At 37.3% G+C, this 14,464-nt stretch overlaps 1 protein-coding gene and 1 pseudogene across 3 annotated transcripts in view; both read left to right on the top strand.

Moving 5' to 3' along the window:
* Positions 1-10,255, top strand: part of LOC149726260 (extracellular matrix organizing protein FRAS1-like) — a 59,358-nt gene extending 49,103 nt beyond the window's left edge. For both annotated transcript variants that reach the window (XM_089890113.1, XM_089890112.1), the window contains exons 60-77: positions 49-196; positions 410-615; positions 1,012-1,168; positions 1,501-1,619; positions 1,739-1,843; positions 2,438-2,605; positions 3,054-3,227; positions 3,617-3,732; positions 4,066-4,285; positions 4,604-4,784; positions 5,029-5,243; positions 5,432-5,582; positions 5,992-6,137; positions 6,511-6,746; positions 7,183-7,349; positions 7,756-7,961; positions 8,680-8,856; positions 9,192-10,255. In XM_089890113.1, the coding sequence (XP_089746239.1) occupies positions 49-196; positions 410-615; positions 1,012-1,168; positions 1,501-1,619; positions 1,739-1,843; positions 2,438-2,605; positions 3,054-3,227; positions 3,617-3,732; positions 4,066-4,285; positions 4,604-4,784; positions 5,029-5,243; positions 5,432-5,582; positions 5,992-6,137; positions 6,511-6,746; positions 7,183-7,349; positions 7,756-7,961; positions 8,680-8,856; positions 9,192-9,815 (3,516 nt within the window). In that variant the 3' untranslated portion in view covers positions 9,816-10,255. The remainder of the gene's footprint in view (positions 1-48; positions 197-409; positions 616-1,011; positions 1,169-1,500; positions 1,620-1,738; positions 1,844-2,437; positions 2,606-3,053; positions 3,228-3,616; positions 3,733-4,065; positions 4,286-4,603; positions 4,785-5,028; positions 5,244-5,431; positions 5,583-5,991; positions 6,138-6,510; positions 6,747-7,182; positions 7,350-7,755; positions 7,962-8,679; positions 8,857-9,191) is intronic.
* A 1,435-nt stretch (positions 10,256-11,690) lies between these two features.
* LOC149726259 (glutathione peroxidase-like) lies at positions 11,691-14,460 on the top strand (annotated as a pseudogene). The gene is made up of 5 exons (XR_016386217.1): positions 11,691-11,951; positions 12,652-12,782; positions 12,984-13,121; positions 13,607-13,734; positions 14,160-14,460. The product of XR_016386217.1 is annotated as a glutathione peroxidase-like (transcript).
* The last annotated feature ends 4 nt before the right edge of the window (positions 14,461-14,464 follow it).

The following is a 14,464-nucleotide window of genomic DNA, read 5'->3' as shown; positions in this document are numbered from 1 at the left end:
ACATCTGTCAACCTAAACTGTAGATTAAAATTATTTCCTCCCCTTTAGATATGCAGCCTAACCATCCTAGATGATCAACAGCGCCCTACAGTGGAAGGAAATGAGACATTTATTGTTTTCCTTAACTCCGTCCAGAAGGCACAACTCATCAAGCCCGATGAAGCTGTTGTTGTATTGAATGATACAATTGAGGATGGTACGTGTTTATTATGACTTAAACTTTGGGGCTCTGAGTTCAAAGCCTACTTAAGTAAATTATAGTTGCATTAAATAATCAGTCACATAAATAAGCTAAAATAGTTCATTCAACTTTTGCCCATCACATCCACAATATATCATGAGGTGTAATGCTGTAAATTTTTTCATAATTTAAAAACTTTTCTTTTAATGACCATCTTTTTCCTCCCAGTTCCGTTGATGCAATTCATTGAGTCATCTGTGGAGGTTGAAGAAACATCAGGAGTTGTTTCGGTGAAGATCCAACGCACGGGCGACATCAGTAGCGGAACATCAGTGATCTGTTATACGCGACAAAGCTCGGCTGTTGTGGAAGAAGATTTTGTTGAGCGTTCGCTGACTGAAACATCGCGTGTTTATTTTAATCCCGGACAAACAGTGAGAATTAATTTTCATATTTAAATAATTTATGTATTTTTTTAAGTTTTATTTTTTAACCCTACAAGTCACTTGGTAAATATTTGAAAAGTGTCTGGTGCTCAACACAGCTGAGTTCAATGTTTTATTGTGATTGTTATATATATATACAATATATATATATAATATATATATATGCCGTTACTGCAACAGATATTCCAAATCTGAAAGTTCTTCTGGTATTTTTTTGTTTGTGATCGTTGATTCTGCGATGGTAAATTACAAACAAATAATCTCTTTTGGACTGAATGTAATATCGCAATAATATTTTACATTGTAAAATTTGATGCAAGAAACATTACTTGCTTGATCTAATCTTGTAAACCTCAAACTATTACGATGCAACAATTTATTCAGGTTGCTTTTTGTAATGTCACAATCATTGATAACGGAATCTTTGAATCAAGTGAACAATTTCGTATCAAGCTTGCTAGCGCCTCTGGTGACGAGTGGTACGGGGCAAGAGTAGGGGACCGAGATCAGGTGTTGGTCACCATTGTTAACAATGAAGATGGTGAGTGGAGTTGGTTGGTTTCTGTTTTACATCGGCCCGATCATAGAGGACCTATGATTTAGGCCACAGTTGATTTACCTAAAATTATCTTTGACTTTGTTTAACTAAGTTAGAGACAATCCATTCGCAAATTGCAATAATTGTTATACTGTGTTGTATCTTCTATTTGAATAACAACCATTTACCTCCGAGTACAAACACACTTTGGTTATTTCAAACTTATAGTGTTTGCAATAAATCTTTCAGCCAAAATGTTATAATGGCTACCGATACCTTAATTTATTTCCCAGCTTAAGATTTCTTTTTTATTATTAACACGACACCTCTACCAGCTCCGACCATTGAGTTCGAACGAGCGGAATATTCAATCCGAGAACCAGACTCTGTTGAAGCACGCCGACAGTTATCAGTGACTGTTATAAGAAGTGGAGATGCAAGTGAAATAAGTAAAGTAAGTCAATGACATGCGCCAGAGTTTTCATATAAATTCTTTAAATAGGTGCCATATTTATCCTTCAATTATATGTCAAAGGTTATATACACTTTTTAACATGTGAAACTTTCTCGAAGGTTCGATGCAGCACCAGAGATGGCTCGGCAAAATCCGGCTCCGATTACGAACCAAAAAGTCGGATGCTCAGATTCCAACCCGGACAGACTAGGTTGACGTTTAAGGTTTGTGTTGTGTGTGTTATAACTTGACAGTGAGCATGAGTTGTATGAACACACCATGTGTGTCTGGTGTATAAGAAGACACCCATGTTATAACTCGACAGTGAGCATGAGGTGTATGAATACACCATGTGTGTCTGGTGTATAAGAAGACACCCATGTTATAACTCGACAGCGAGCATGAGGTGTATGAATACACCATGTGTGTCTGGTGTATAAGAAGACACCCGTGTTATAACTCGGCAGTGAGCATGAGGTGTGTGAATACACCATGTGTGTCTGGAGTATAAGAAGACACCCGTGTTATAACTCGGCAGTGAGCATGAGGTGTGTGAATACACCATGTGTGTCTGGTGTATAAGAAGACACCCGTGTTATAACTCGGCAGTGAGCATGAGGTGTGTGAATACACCATGTGTGTCTGGAGTATAAGAAGACACCCGTGTTATAACTCTGCAGTGAGCATGAGGTGTATGAATACAAAATGTGTGTTTGGTGTATAAGATGTCACCCATGTGATACTCGACAGTGAGCATGAGGTGTATAAGAAGACGCCTATGTTATAACTCAACAGTGAGCATAAGGTTTATATTCTAGGTAAACATTCTGCCCAACATCGACACCGAGTGGCAGGAAACTTTCCTCATCGTGCTGGGACCTCACGAACCTGTGAATGCGATTCTTGGTAAAACTTCCCAAACAACAATCACCATCCTTGATAAAGATGCTGCTGGAAGTCTTGTCCTTCCATCAACCCCTGTTGTTGTGAGTTGATTGTTATATATCCACATGTTAATCTACTGATGTATCTGTAGGGAGACCTCAATGCATATTATTTGTATTGGTTCAAAAGTAGTTAGTAGTACCTATTAGTAAACTACTATCTCAATTCTCAACTGTACCTAACCAACTAAAAGTCATGTCTGTTTATCCACACATTGCAATAGGCTGTGAGCATGAAAGTGGCAACCATGGATAAATATTCATTATTGTTGATGCTGTGTCTTCACACCTTATTAAATTTTCACAACTAAATGTGAATTTACCATATTTTAGGTGCAACAGACACGCTTTTCCCACACCTTTTACTCATATCATGGTTTAAATGACTATCAATTTGCAGTTGATTCCCTTCTCTTCATTCTTTAAATAATATTATCTTTACTATGGTATTCGAAAAGATTTCTATATATTAATGGAATTATGTACCCAGGTCTCATTGCTTCACTATGATGATGTGGCAGTTGGATTAGAGACCCCACCCTCCCCAGGCTACCCCTTGATATGTGTGACCCCATGTGATCCCAAGTACCCCAACTATGTTGACACACAAAGTTTGTGTGAGGAGGCCGCCATTAATTCATCTGCTATTAAGTTTAGTTGGGAGGTGAGTTATTGGCTCCTTTTGTTAAAGAAGACTTGGATTATATTTTTGTAAATTAAAGGCATTACCTTTAAATAAACCATGCATAGAATGATATAAGTGTGTTTATATAAACACCACTAAAGCGATTTTCTACCTTACCGTGAGATGAACTTGTGAAATTGAAAAAAGGCAAAACAATTTTTCCATACAAATCATAGTTGTAAGTAACTTCTTGGTAAATAAATGCAAAATAATAAAATCTAATGCATTAATTTTTATGACGTTATTTCAAAAATGGTAATCCTTCATGTGATCGCCCATAATGAACATCTTGGTATTTTTATAGATGTCTTTATTAGCAATGCAGTAAGATAATTTTAATGATAATGATAACAAAATATAAATTTCAGGTTGCCATGCCAACAGAACAAGAAGGGGGTTCTCCTCCATTCGAAACTGTGACAGACAGCACGCCGTTCACGAGCGTCAACACCAAAGTATTGGACAGCATTTATTTTGGAAGAAGGTGCGGATAGTTAGGTTTATGGAGTTGGTTGTAATGTTATGCATCACATCTTATGATTGTTTTATTGTTAGTAATGGAGTTATGGCTAAAGTGGTCATAGGTTCCTTAAACCGATGCGTTAATTCTTTATTTGTTTTCACTGTAATATATAAACTTAAAGAAGTTAAAACAATATTATGGCACAACAGATACTGTTTGATTGGAAATTGAATGCCTAAAAAAATTTTAGAAATTAAACATATTATGCGTTAGAAGTTAAATATATAAAAATAATTTTAACGTTTTAATTTAAAAATTTAAATACACGAAAATAATTTTGATGCAACAATTCAGATTCCATATACGTTGCGTCGCACAAGCAGTTGATGATGTCACACACACTGGGGGAACTCCCTTACGTAGTAACGTGGTAACCATAGCAACCGACAGTGGGTTGTGTCATAACCCGATAGTGGCCGGGTCTGAAAGAGGATTCCAAGCTCAAAGTTTTATCGCAAACCTTCGATACCTCCCGCCCACCGATGAGGAACACCCAAACACTATTCATGTCTCGGTGAGAATTAAAGTTGAAGCAAAAACATTTCAATTTTTTGATTTTGGAAAAATATTTTAGAATATTTTTAGGGTTGTTTACTTTATATTAGCTTGACTGCTTTATAAATTTTCAGTCATATGTCATTCATTACAAAAGAGAAAATCAAAATCACTCCAAAACTCACACACATGGTAACTTGTAAGCAGACACAAGGTGTATGGAACAGAACACTGACATTATAACGACTGTTGTTGCCCTGCTATGCGAGGATAAATACGTTACATACATTCAAGGTATACCATATAAGTTACATTCATTCATTTATTCACAATACAGGTTAAGATCCCTCATCAAGATGGAAGGTTACCACTTATTTCAACAATGCCTATATCTAACTTGAGATTGCTTCTATCTCGTTCCATCGATAGACAACAACATGTATGTTCAAATCTCATGTATTCTGACAAACAGAATAATTCAACAAGTGTGGAAGCATTGAACGCGGGTATTGGGACAAGTAAGTAATAATAAATAATATGATTAATGTAGAAACTGTTGCTGTCAGAATGTTAAACTAGTTTTCCAAGATACATCTTCTGGTATATATATGTGTAGTGGCATTTTAACGTTCTCTATAAGTCATCTTATTTAAGGTAAATGACACTAAACAGCGACAAAATTATTAAAAAGTATTTAAACCCGACATTGAATGTAAGGTGTTTGAAATCTAATTTAGTTTAAAATTTCCTTTTTCTCTTCAGATCTTGGTTTCATCACCAAAACAGATTTCTCCAAATTATCGCTAGGACCTGGGTATGACAAGCCTTACCAATTCGATCCAAATGTTCGTGAATCAAAATCAATTGATCTTTACAAGTTCCTTAACCTGAAAAGTTGCATCTGGCAGTTTGATGCTTACTATCATATGAATGAACTCATTGATTTTTGTAATGGACAGTTGGAACAAGATTTTCAGGTGAGTGAACAAATGCTTAGTGGTGAAATAAATGTAGTCTTTTATTAGAAGTGCGTCCATTATTCTAGAGAATAATAAATAACTAAGCTTTCTTATTTTGTTTTTTTCATATTTTGAACAACTTTTTAATATTTTATATATATATAACACACATGTGATTTAGACTTTAAAAATACATACACCCACAGAGAAGAGATGCAGCCATGTCACAAGTCACTGTCTCGGTTCCTTTATACGTATCATATGTATATGTGACGGCACCTCGTGGTTGGGGAGCATTAGACCATCATACTGAGATGCAATTCTCATTCCAATACAGCAACGTGGTGTTCAGAGCAGGTAAGGATGTGTTGCATGCAACTTGCGTGGAAACATTTTTATTGTGGTGGTACTTTTTTAAACTCGCAACAGAATGTTTATATTTTTATATGGAGTGCTTGAGTTTTTGATAGAGTTATATATACTGTGTATGGTAGAGTTATATATACTGAGTAATTTAGTGTAATTGTATAGGGCTGAATACAATGTATGTATAAGTGTCAAAACGACAATTAGTAAAAATAAAATACTGTTTTATTTCTGCCGTTGTTGGTGTTGGTAAAAATATTTGCTTTTCCAAAGAATAATAAACAATGATTAAAAAAGTATGTAATTTGAAGGTCTAAAAGTGGTAATATTGCAGTTTACCTGCAAATTAAAAAAAAATATTAAATTTGCTGTTTTATAATCAAGATTTCTATGTTCACAGGCATTCAAACGGATGGTGTGTTGAAGGGACGAGTTCAAATACTTCGGTTGAAATTACAAGATGACGGAAAACTTGAGATTCAATTCAAGACTCACGGTTTGTTTCGAGGATTATTCGTCAAGAACCATCGGACTTTACCTGATAGGGTGAGTTTGTATATGATATCTATGTTATATTGTGTGTGTAAATAATATTTGCGTACTTTGTTACCTGTCAAATCAAAAGCAAAAAGTTAGTTTTATATTTAAACTGCTTTAGTGTTTAGATACTCGAATTTTATCATTGTGAGTTCTCTAAAAATCTATCAAAGCTGTCACATTGACTGTATATACCAAAAATACCTTTAATTTTTCGTTTCCTAAACTTCAGTTTCTCCGAGTTTCATATTTCATAGTAAAGTATAAAAAATAAAACCCCACTGTTCACCCCAGACTTCAAGAATAATTCTAAATAGTTCACAAATAAATATTTCAACAAAAACTAATGAAAAATCCAACCCTAACCAATGTTTTCCCTCAGACATCAAGAGTTGTCGCACCTACAGGGATGAATGTTGAGTTCACGCTTACCAACACTTGGAGTGAGAATACATTCGACTCACCTTATCAACTATGGAGAGCTGTCAGCACTTACAGTAGGAAGGACTACAGCGGTGAATACACCATAGAAATCATACCATGCACGGTGTCGCAGACCAAAAAGTGGAGACCTACCCCACCAAGTGGATTGCAATGCACAGCTTATTCACCAGTGAAGTAAGGCTTTGGTGTAATGTTGATGGAAGAAATAATTGTTCTAGAAAACTCTATAACTGAATGTAGCTTGTTTATCCTTAAATGATTGATGGCAGTCGTTAAAACACGGGTGTTCTGTTTCATTCACCTTGTGTTCGCTTATGAGTTTCAGATTTTTGTTGTAAGTGAAAATATGTTTTGAGTTTGTTACAGCATTTGTATGGCTGATTAAGACAACCTATTAAGAACCACTTTCTTGCCCAAAGATATATATGCCCACAATAGTACCAGCGTTGAGCCTCAAACCCATAACCCTGGGCTAGATACAAGCAGGCTAACCACAGTGCCACAGCGCTCAAATAAATTTACAACTTGCCTGTCCAATACAATTTGTTACATAACTTCGCTGAATTAATTTGCTTTTTTGGTTTATATTTAATCTAAATCTTTACTTTAGATTTAAGATTCCCATAATGTTCCAACAAACCAACCGACCGGTACCTGTTGTTTATACATTGGAAACCAACTTCCAACTTTGTAACAATGATAAAGTGTTTATGATGAATCCTGAAGATTTCGACCGAGAGATGACGGAATATGATTATACTGGTGCATTTACTAAAGGTAAGTTTTGTTGCTATATCCTGTTCTTGTGTTTTTAATATTTTTCAAACTTTTCAACCTTATCAAAAAGACAAATAAAATTTATTATAATTACAATCAACCCCGCTTATTCGGACCACGTCGGGACCAAGCCAAACTGGTCCGATTATGCGGGTTGACTGTATTATATATTATTTTTATAACTGTAGCGTCTACTTAATAACAATCGATTTGTTGCTTGGTTTTTCTTTGTTTGTTTTAATTAATTTGCGCTTTTACATCATGTTCCAAGATATAAGTAACATTTATGTTGTGTAAAGTCAGCTGTATATTACATGCTTTTGATTTATGTTTTCATTTCAACACAAGCTATCGTTACATCATAGTCAGCTTTTATGATGTCATTAACACTATTGTGTTATTCCAGGTCAGACCATATTTGGTCGTGTGTTGTGGACTCCATCACAAGATTTGAAAAGTGCTTACAAGTTACAACTTGAGAAGGTTTATCTTTGCACGGGAAGAGATGGTTACATTCCTAAGTTTGATCCAACTGGAACTGTGTTTAATAACGGACCTCAGTACGGATGTATTGAACCAAGCAAACATCTTAAACATAGATTCCTTATATTGGTAAGTGCTGTGTTTGTGTCTGTGTGTTAGCAGAAGCTCATGTCAACAATGAACATGAGGTGTATGAATAAACTATGTGTGTATAGTGTATAAGAAGACACCCAAGTTATAACACGACAGTGAGCATGAAGTGTATGAATACACCATGTGTGTCTGGTGTATAAGAAGACACCCATGTTATAACTCAACAGTGAGCATGAGGTGTATGAATACACCATGTGTCTGGTGTATAAGAAGACACCCATGTTATAACTCAACAGTGAGCATGAGGTGTATGAATACACCATGTGTGTTTGGTGTATAAGAAGACACCCATGTTATAACTCAACAGTGACCATGAGGTGTATGAATACACCATGTGTCTGGTGTATAAGAAGACACCCATGTTATAACTCAACAGTGACCATGAGGTGTATGAATACACCATGTGTCTGGTGTATAAGAAGACACCCATGTTATAACTCAACAGTGACCATGAGGTGTATGAATACACCATGTGTGTTTGGTGTATAAGAAGACACCCATGTTATAACTCAACAGTGAGCATGAGATGTATGAATACACCATGTGTGTCTGGTGTATAAGAAGACACCCATGTTATAACTCAACAGTGACCATGAGGTGTATGAATACACCATGTGTCTGGTGTATAAGAAAAAACCCACGTTATAACTCAACAGTGACCATGAGTTATATAATAAACCAACTATTCACACAGGATCGTTCGAATCGCGATTCAGAAGATCGTTATTTCCACGATGTTCCATTCGACGCTTATTTCGCGGCCGATAAACCAGAGTTTGCTTCAATGACCGACATCCCAGGTGTGGATGGTTTCCTCATCAAAGTGGATTCGCTTTACAAAGTGGAGGCAGGCCACCAGTGGTATATGCAGGTAAGCATATGGTATGCTCCCTATTGTATTTTAGCGGGTGGGGAACAAATAGTTTACCAAAACACTAAACGGAAATTGACCCAACCCAGTGATTACTAACAGATTGGTAAGCTATTCAGAAAATATTAAAATACAGTTGCATGTAAACTTACATAGATGGTAAGCACAAGCTGTATCAAATTGAACACCCATGTTATAACTTATAGAATTGCCACACAAAGATACAAGATATTGTGTTAAAGAACAAAATGATTTCAGTTTCAAAGCAATTACTAATAAGATTCCAGGACTTAAAATATTTGTTTCCCAAAGCCAACCTCTACCTTGCGTTTCAGGTTTTGTTCCAAATCGGTCCCGAACATTCGTTGCCCCGTGTTCGAAGGTCCGCCATGTTGAATATGGGACGTCACAATCGTTATGTGGGACGTCACAAACGCAGCAGCCCAACCAATGAAAACAGCCTCACAAACGAGATGTTGCACGCAGGTTGGCATGATGGACAGCGTAATAATGGGACGGACATGAGATTTATTGTTCTTGATGAAAATCAGCTCGACAGTGGACCAAACGTCGCTGTTATTGCTGCTGTGTCGGTAGTAGGACTCGCTGTCGCCATTTTCACGGCGACTTTCTGCTGTTGCGTCGTTATGAGAAGGAGGAAAAGTTCAAAAGCGGATAATATTGAAATGAAAGTGAAAAAACTAAGTGTCGACTACGGGGATTACCCCGCTTCGAGAAACAGTGACCCACAATCAAGGAATCTTTTGCATTCAACACCGAACGTCAAACCAGTGGTTAGCATATCCAACAAAACAAACTCTACAGCTCCACTTATATCTTCTAAGCAGAACAACGTTGTTGTTAAGCTGCCCAACTGTAAACAAAGAAAGCGGAACTTAGATTTACAAATCGTCAACAATTTACGAGCTGACGGTGACGAGTCCGGTACAGAAGTTTAGTGTTTTAATATATTCGGTCACGCTGGCGTTTCCCGCTCAAAGAGTAGATTTTAGTTGGTGGATTTTGACCGATGACGATTTTACGTCACAAGGATGTTTTATGACGTCGTCTCGTCTACCTCTGTCAATCAAATTCGTGTTTTCTAAATATGCAACGAGACGGGCTCATTTGCCAGGAATCCCCCGTTTCGATATCCACCTTTTACGTTTTAGTGACGAAGATTTTTATTGTTTCCGAACATTCGCCTTTTGTTACGTCACGCAGCATACACTTATTCACTACTTCGTTTAACAAACGGTGGAAAGTTAGGCAATTGTGCGTTTCGCCTCATTTAGAGGTTATTGTTTTCCCCCTCGCTGTTTTACCTGCTAATTTTTTAACTGATTTTACTTTGACACTTCTACGCGGTGTCTTCTGTGAATAAAATATCGCAACCGAATCTTGTGATTATACGTCATAATGGGTAGTATTCTAGTATCAAAGCTTGTATCGACAGCTGACCTAACCGTTGCCTTGGCAATGCTAGTGGTATACATGTAAATTTCAAAAATTGTAGCAACGTGTCTGACTGGCGTTTTAGGCCATTGGATTAGCGCGCCAGCGTGTAACTGAAAGGTTGTTGGTTCAAGGCCCGACGCTGCTTGTGAGCATATGTGTCCTCGCAACCCTGCTATATTACGTAGCAAGACACTTTGTGAAAATTGCTCTAAATCAGCGGTCACTATTAGCACAGAGGAGAGCGGCCACTCGCATCTGTGCTATTAGTTTGTTTATATTGTCAGCCATATTGAAAACAAACACCCACAAGGCCACAAGGTTACGAAAGTGTTAGCGCGTAAGTGGGCATTTAGTCACAGCAGCTGATAGCCTACGCCAACAACACCAGCAATTCTGTAAAAAGAAGATTTATTGCAAATTCCACACACAAGTGCTAATGACGTCACAAAAACTTCATGTTTCTCCCTTGGGTGCAAAGTCACGTGATTTATTTATCTGCCGGCCCTCGAAGTAAGATCGTTACATAACAGTAACGTTACATAACAGATGTGAGAGCAGCGGGGCTAGTTTTTGTCGCGTGTTTTGTGCAGAGAAGGTAGGACTTCTTACAGCTTAACCATAAAACGCTGGTCATTTTTAGTACTGTATTAGTAAGTTTTTTGGGAAAGAAAACGACACGCGTGTAAAGAATTGAAAAGCATTATTTTGAAAGAGTACATAACGAAAGAAAACAATTAGTTAGAAGTTTTGGGATGTGGTCCAAAGACTCGTTGCTGCCAAGTTGCCAACGTGGTTCCTGGTACGGTTGTAGGCGTATGTGTCGTTTGAAACTTAGACAATTGCTCGATAATTCGCAAGCTGGGAGTATGGGAAACGGAACATTTCTAATATTACGACTGCCGTTTTCCGACCACGCGAGGATTAAACAAATTACATTCATATGTTACGTCACATTATTTTCCTGGAGCCTTAGGTTTGACATAATTCCAATTGTGACGTGTACAATACAATGTTAAGTTGGTCATGCCGGTTTGTCTGTTTGTAGCGGAAACCGACGTCACTACAATGCATTGTGCATGCAAGGTATGTGTGGCTTTGTGGCAAAGGGGTCAGACTTCTAAAGAACCAATGAACCGTGAGATCTCTGAGACGACGCGCTGCGGCAACAAAGTCTGCTTTTCATCAGGCGGTTGGCGTGTTTTGTGAAGTTTCCTCTACTAAATATCGTTGAGCGTTTTGTTAGTGCTATGCAGATGTAATTATATATGACGCCATAGGAACATAGGGTATTACAGCTAATACGAAATGCAAAATGTGTGTTTAGAGCAAGGATGTCGTCATTTGTCGTGAAGACATAATCTGTAACCAAATCATTTATTCATATTTTTCTCCTATTGTTTTAGCGAAGCGATTAAGTGATTAATTTCAAAGTTGAGATAAAAGTTGGGGTAAGTTGGGCATGATGGGGCATACCGGAGTAGCTCTAGCTCTGGTTGTTGCTTTGTTTTGCCCGGCGCTTGCTCATCGAGCTATTGGGGAAAGATCAAAATGTGTGAGTTCTTCAAGGACGATCTACGACACACCGTTCAACTTCACTATGCTTAATGGTACCACTGTACCGTTGTCCAAGTTTAGAGGTGAGATTCAGTTTGACGCGATTGAAGGGCTGGATATAAATAGAATTGTATGGAACGGAGAATAATAATATAGTAAGGTGGGGGGAAGGTAGGGGGAGACACCTTTGGCACATTATATCCAAATATCCTGATCGTGCTTTAAACAATTAACAACGGTCTATGGAAGTCGTGAGGATATGGTTTATAACTCTTTAAACGTTCTTTGTTTACTACCAAACGGGACGAGGAAATATAATGAAAAGGTGTCCCATCTTCCCCCACTCTACTATACCATGTGTTTCTGGTGTATAGGCAGACATCCATGTGACAACTCTACGGTAAGCATGTACATCGAAAAATCATAGTAATAAAACACTGAGACACCTTTTCATTCTATTTTCTCATCCCATCTGGTAGTAAAGAAATCAACTTTAAAAAGCATTATACAACCGTATCATTACGACTCTAAAATAGCTTTGTTTCTTGTTTAAACACGATCAGGATATTTAAATATTACGGACTGGAGGTGTTCCATCTTACCCCCGGTACTATAACAATTAATTCTACATATTTATTCACGCGTGGTAGGGCAATACCACTATAGTCTACGACTCTATACGAGGCACCACGTATGTAACTTTGAGAATGATTGTTTTGTTTAAATGGCTGACAACTTATAACCCATTATTGGGAATAAGTTAAATTGTTGTTCGCATTGCAGGGGAAATCTTAATGATTGCCAACCTTGCCTCCTTCTGAGGGGCAAACTGGCAATACCCTCTCTTCAATGCACTGCAAGAACTTGAAGGAGTCACTGTCCTCGGGTTTCCATGTAACCAGTTCGGTCTTCAGGTAGAAACATCTAACATGTGTAGTTTTTCATGGGGTTGGCAACCATGGATAAGTCACTTAGGTTTCCAACCACGAGGATACAAATAACCAAACCAACCAAAAGTCATGTTTGCTTGTCCACACACTGCAATAGCCCGGGCAACTCAACTGTGGGCATACAATCTATATTATGTAGATATATTTAACAAGTTTATTCCACAGGAACCTGGGGCTAACTCTGAGATTCTCAAGATACTTGAACATGTAAGACCCGGTGGTGGTTTCCAACCCAATTTTCCGATGTTTGAAAAACTTGAAGTGAACGGTGAAAACGCTCATCCTCTCTTTAAGTTTCTAAAGGTAAAACTCAAATTACACTTTAGGACCGAAAAAGTTCGACCATTTTTTGGAAAAGGGTTGATAAGAAATACGTAATACAGTAGGGTTGGGTAAGTTAGGACACCTTTAGCACATAATATGCAAATATCCTGTTCGTTTTTAAACAATTAACAACGGTCTATGGGAGTCGTGGGAATGTGTTTTTATAAGTATTTGAATGTTCTTTGTTTATACTACTAAATGGAACGAGAAAATAGAGTTAAAAGGTATTCTGTCTTCCCCCATCCTACTGCATATAAAACAAAGAAAGGTTATATTAACTACGCAACAGCTGTCACATTGCCACTAAAATAGGTCTAATTTTTTGAGAAATAAGCAACATTTTCTGACCCATTCAACTATACTATTTTGAGTTAGTTACTGCGTCATTGTTGTGTTATGCTGTGTATTACTGCACTGTTTAATAGGAAATAGACTATTGACCCTCAATTGCCATTCCTTTGTAGGATCAATGCAACGTTGTTACGTCACAATTCGCACCCAAAGCACGATTGTTCTACGAACCGATCCAACCAAACGACATTGAATGGAATTTCCATAAATTTTTGGTTGACCAGGAGGGTAGGGCGAGAAGGTGAGTCACGTGACAGGGAATAATGTTGGCGCTTTTATAACTCCTGTGTTCGCTTATCACAATCCACCTGAGCCTAACTACAAGCAGATCTGCTCGTGGCTAGGTTGATATTGGTTCAGACTTTAAACTTTAGAGCGTTTGCCTCTAAGTCTAGAGTATATCTCGGGCTAAATAAAACCTTGGTTTAACTAAAGTCTGTTTATAAAAGCAATGTCTAGAAATTTTAATATTATAGTACGGAGAAGGCGGGACACCTTTAGCACTCACCTTTAGCAACAACACTTTACAATACACTTTCATAATTCTTTGAATGTTCTTTGTTTACGATAATGGGACGATAAAATAGAAAGAAAAGGTGTCCCATCTTTACGTACTTTCAATATAATTCAATCAATTAACTCATCAGTGAATTTGTTTTTCCACAGACGCTACCATCACAATACACCACCGGATGCTGCCATTGTTCGTAAAGACATCCGATTCTTACAAAATAACTAACTCAGATTATGATGTCATATAGATCGGGATAAATACTCTTTTGTTACGTATATGATGATGTCATTGTAAATTCTAAAAGGAAATAATGACATTTGAACTTTTATTGTTACGTCACGTTTTACGTCATTCGCAGTGCAACGAAAAATGTGACGTCAATATCTGTAACAAAAGTATGGTAGTTCCCCTTTCTTTTTAGGACGTCATAATTAATAAAGTAACAAAATTTGGTTTC

This window comes from Ciona robusta, chromosome 12 (assembly GCF_009617815.1).
Source record: "Ciona robusta chromosome 12, ASM961781v2".
NCBI lineage: Eukaryota > Metazoa > Chordata > Ascidiacea > Phlebobranchia > Cionidae > Ciona > Ciona robusta.
Note: the sequence above shows the minus strand (reverse complement) of the source record. Positions and strands in the feature narration are given on the sequence as shown.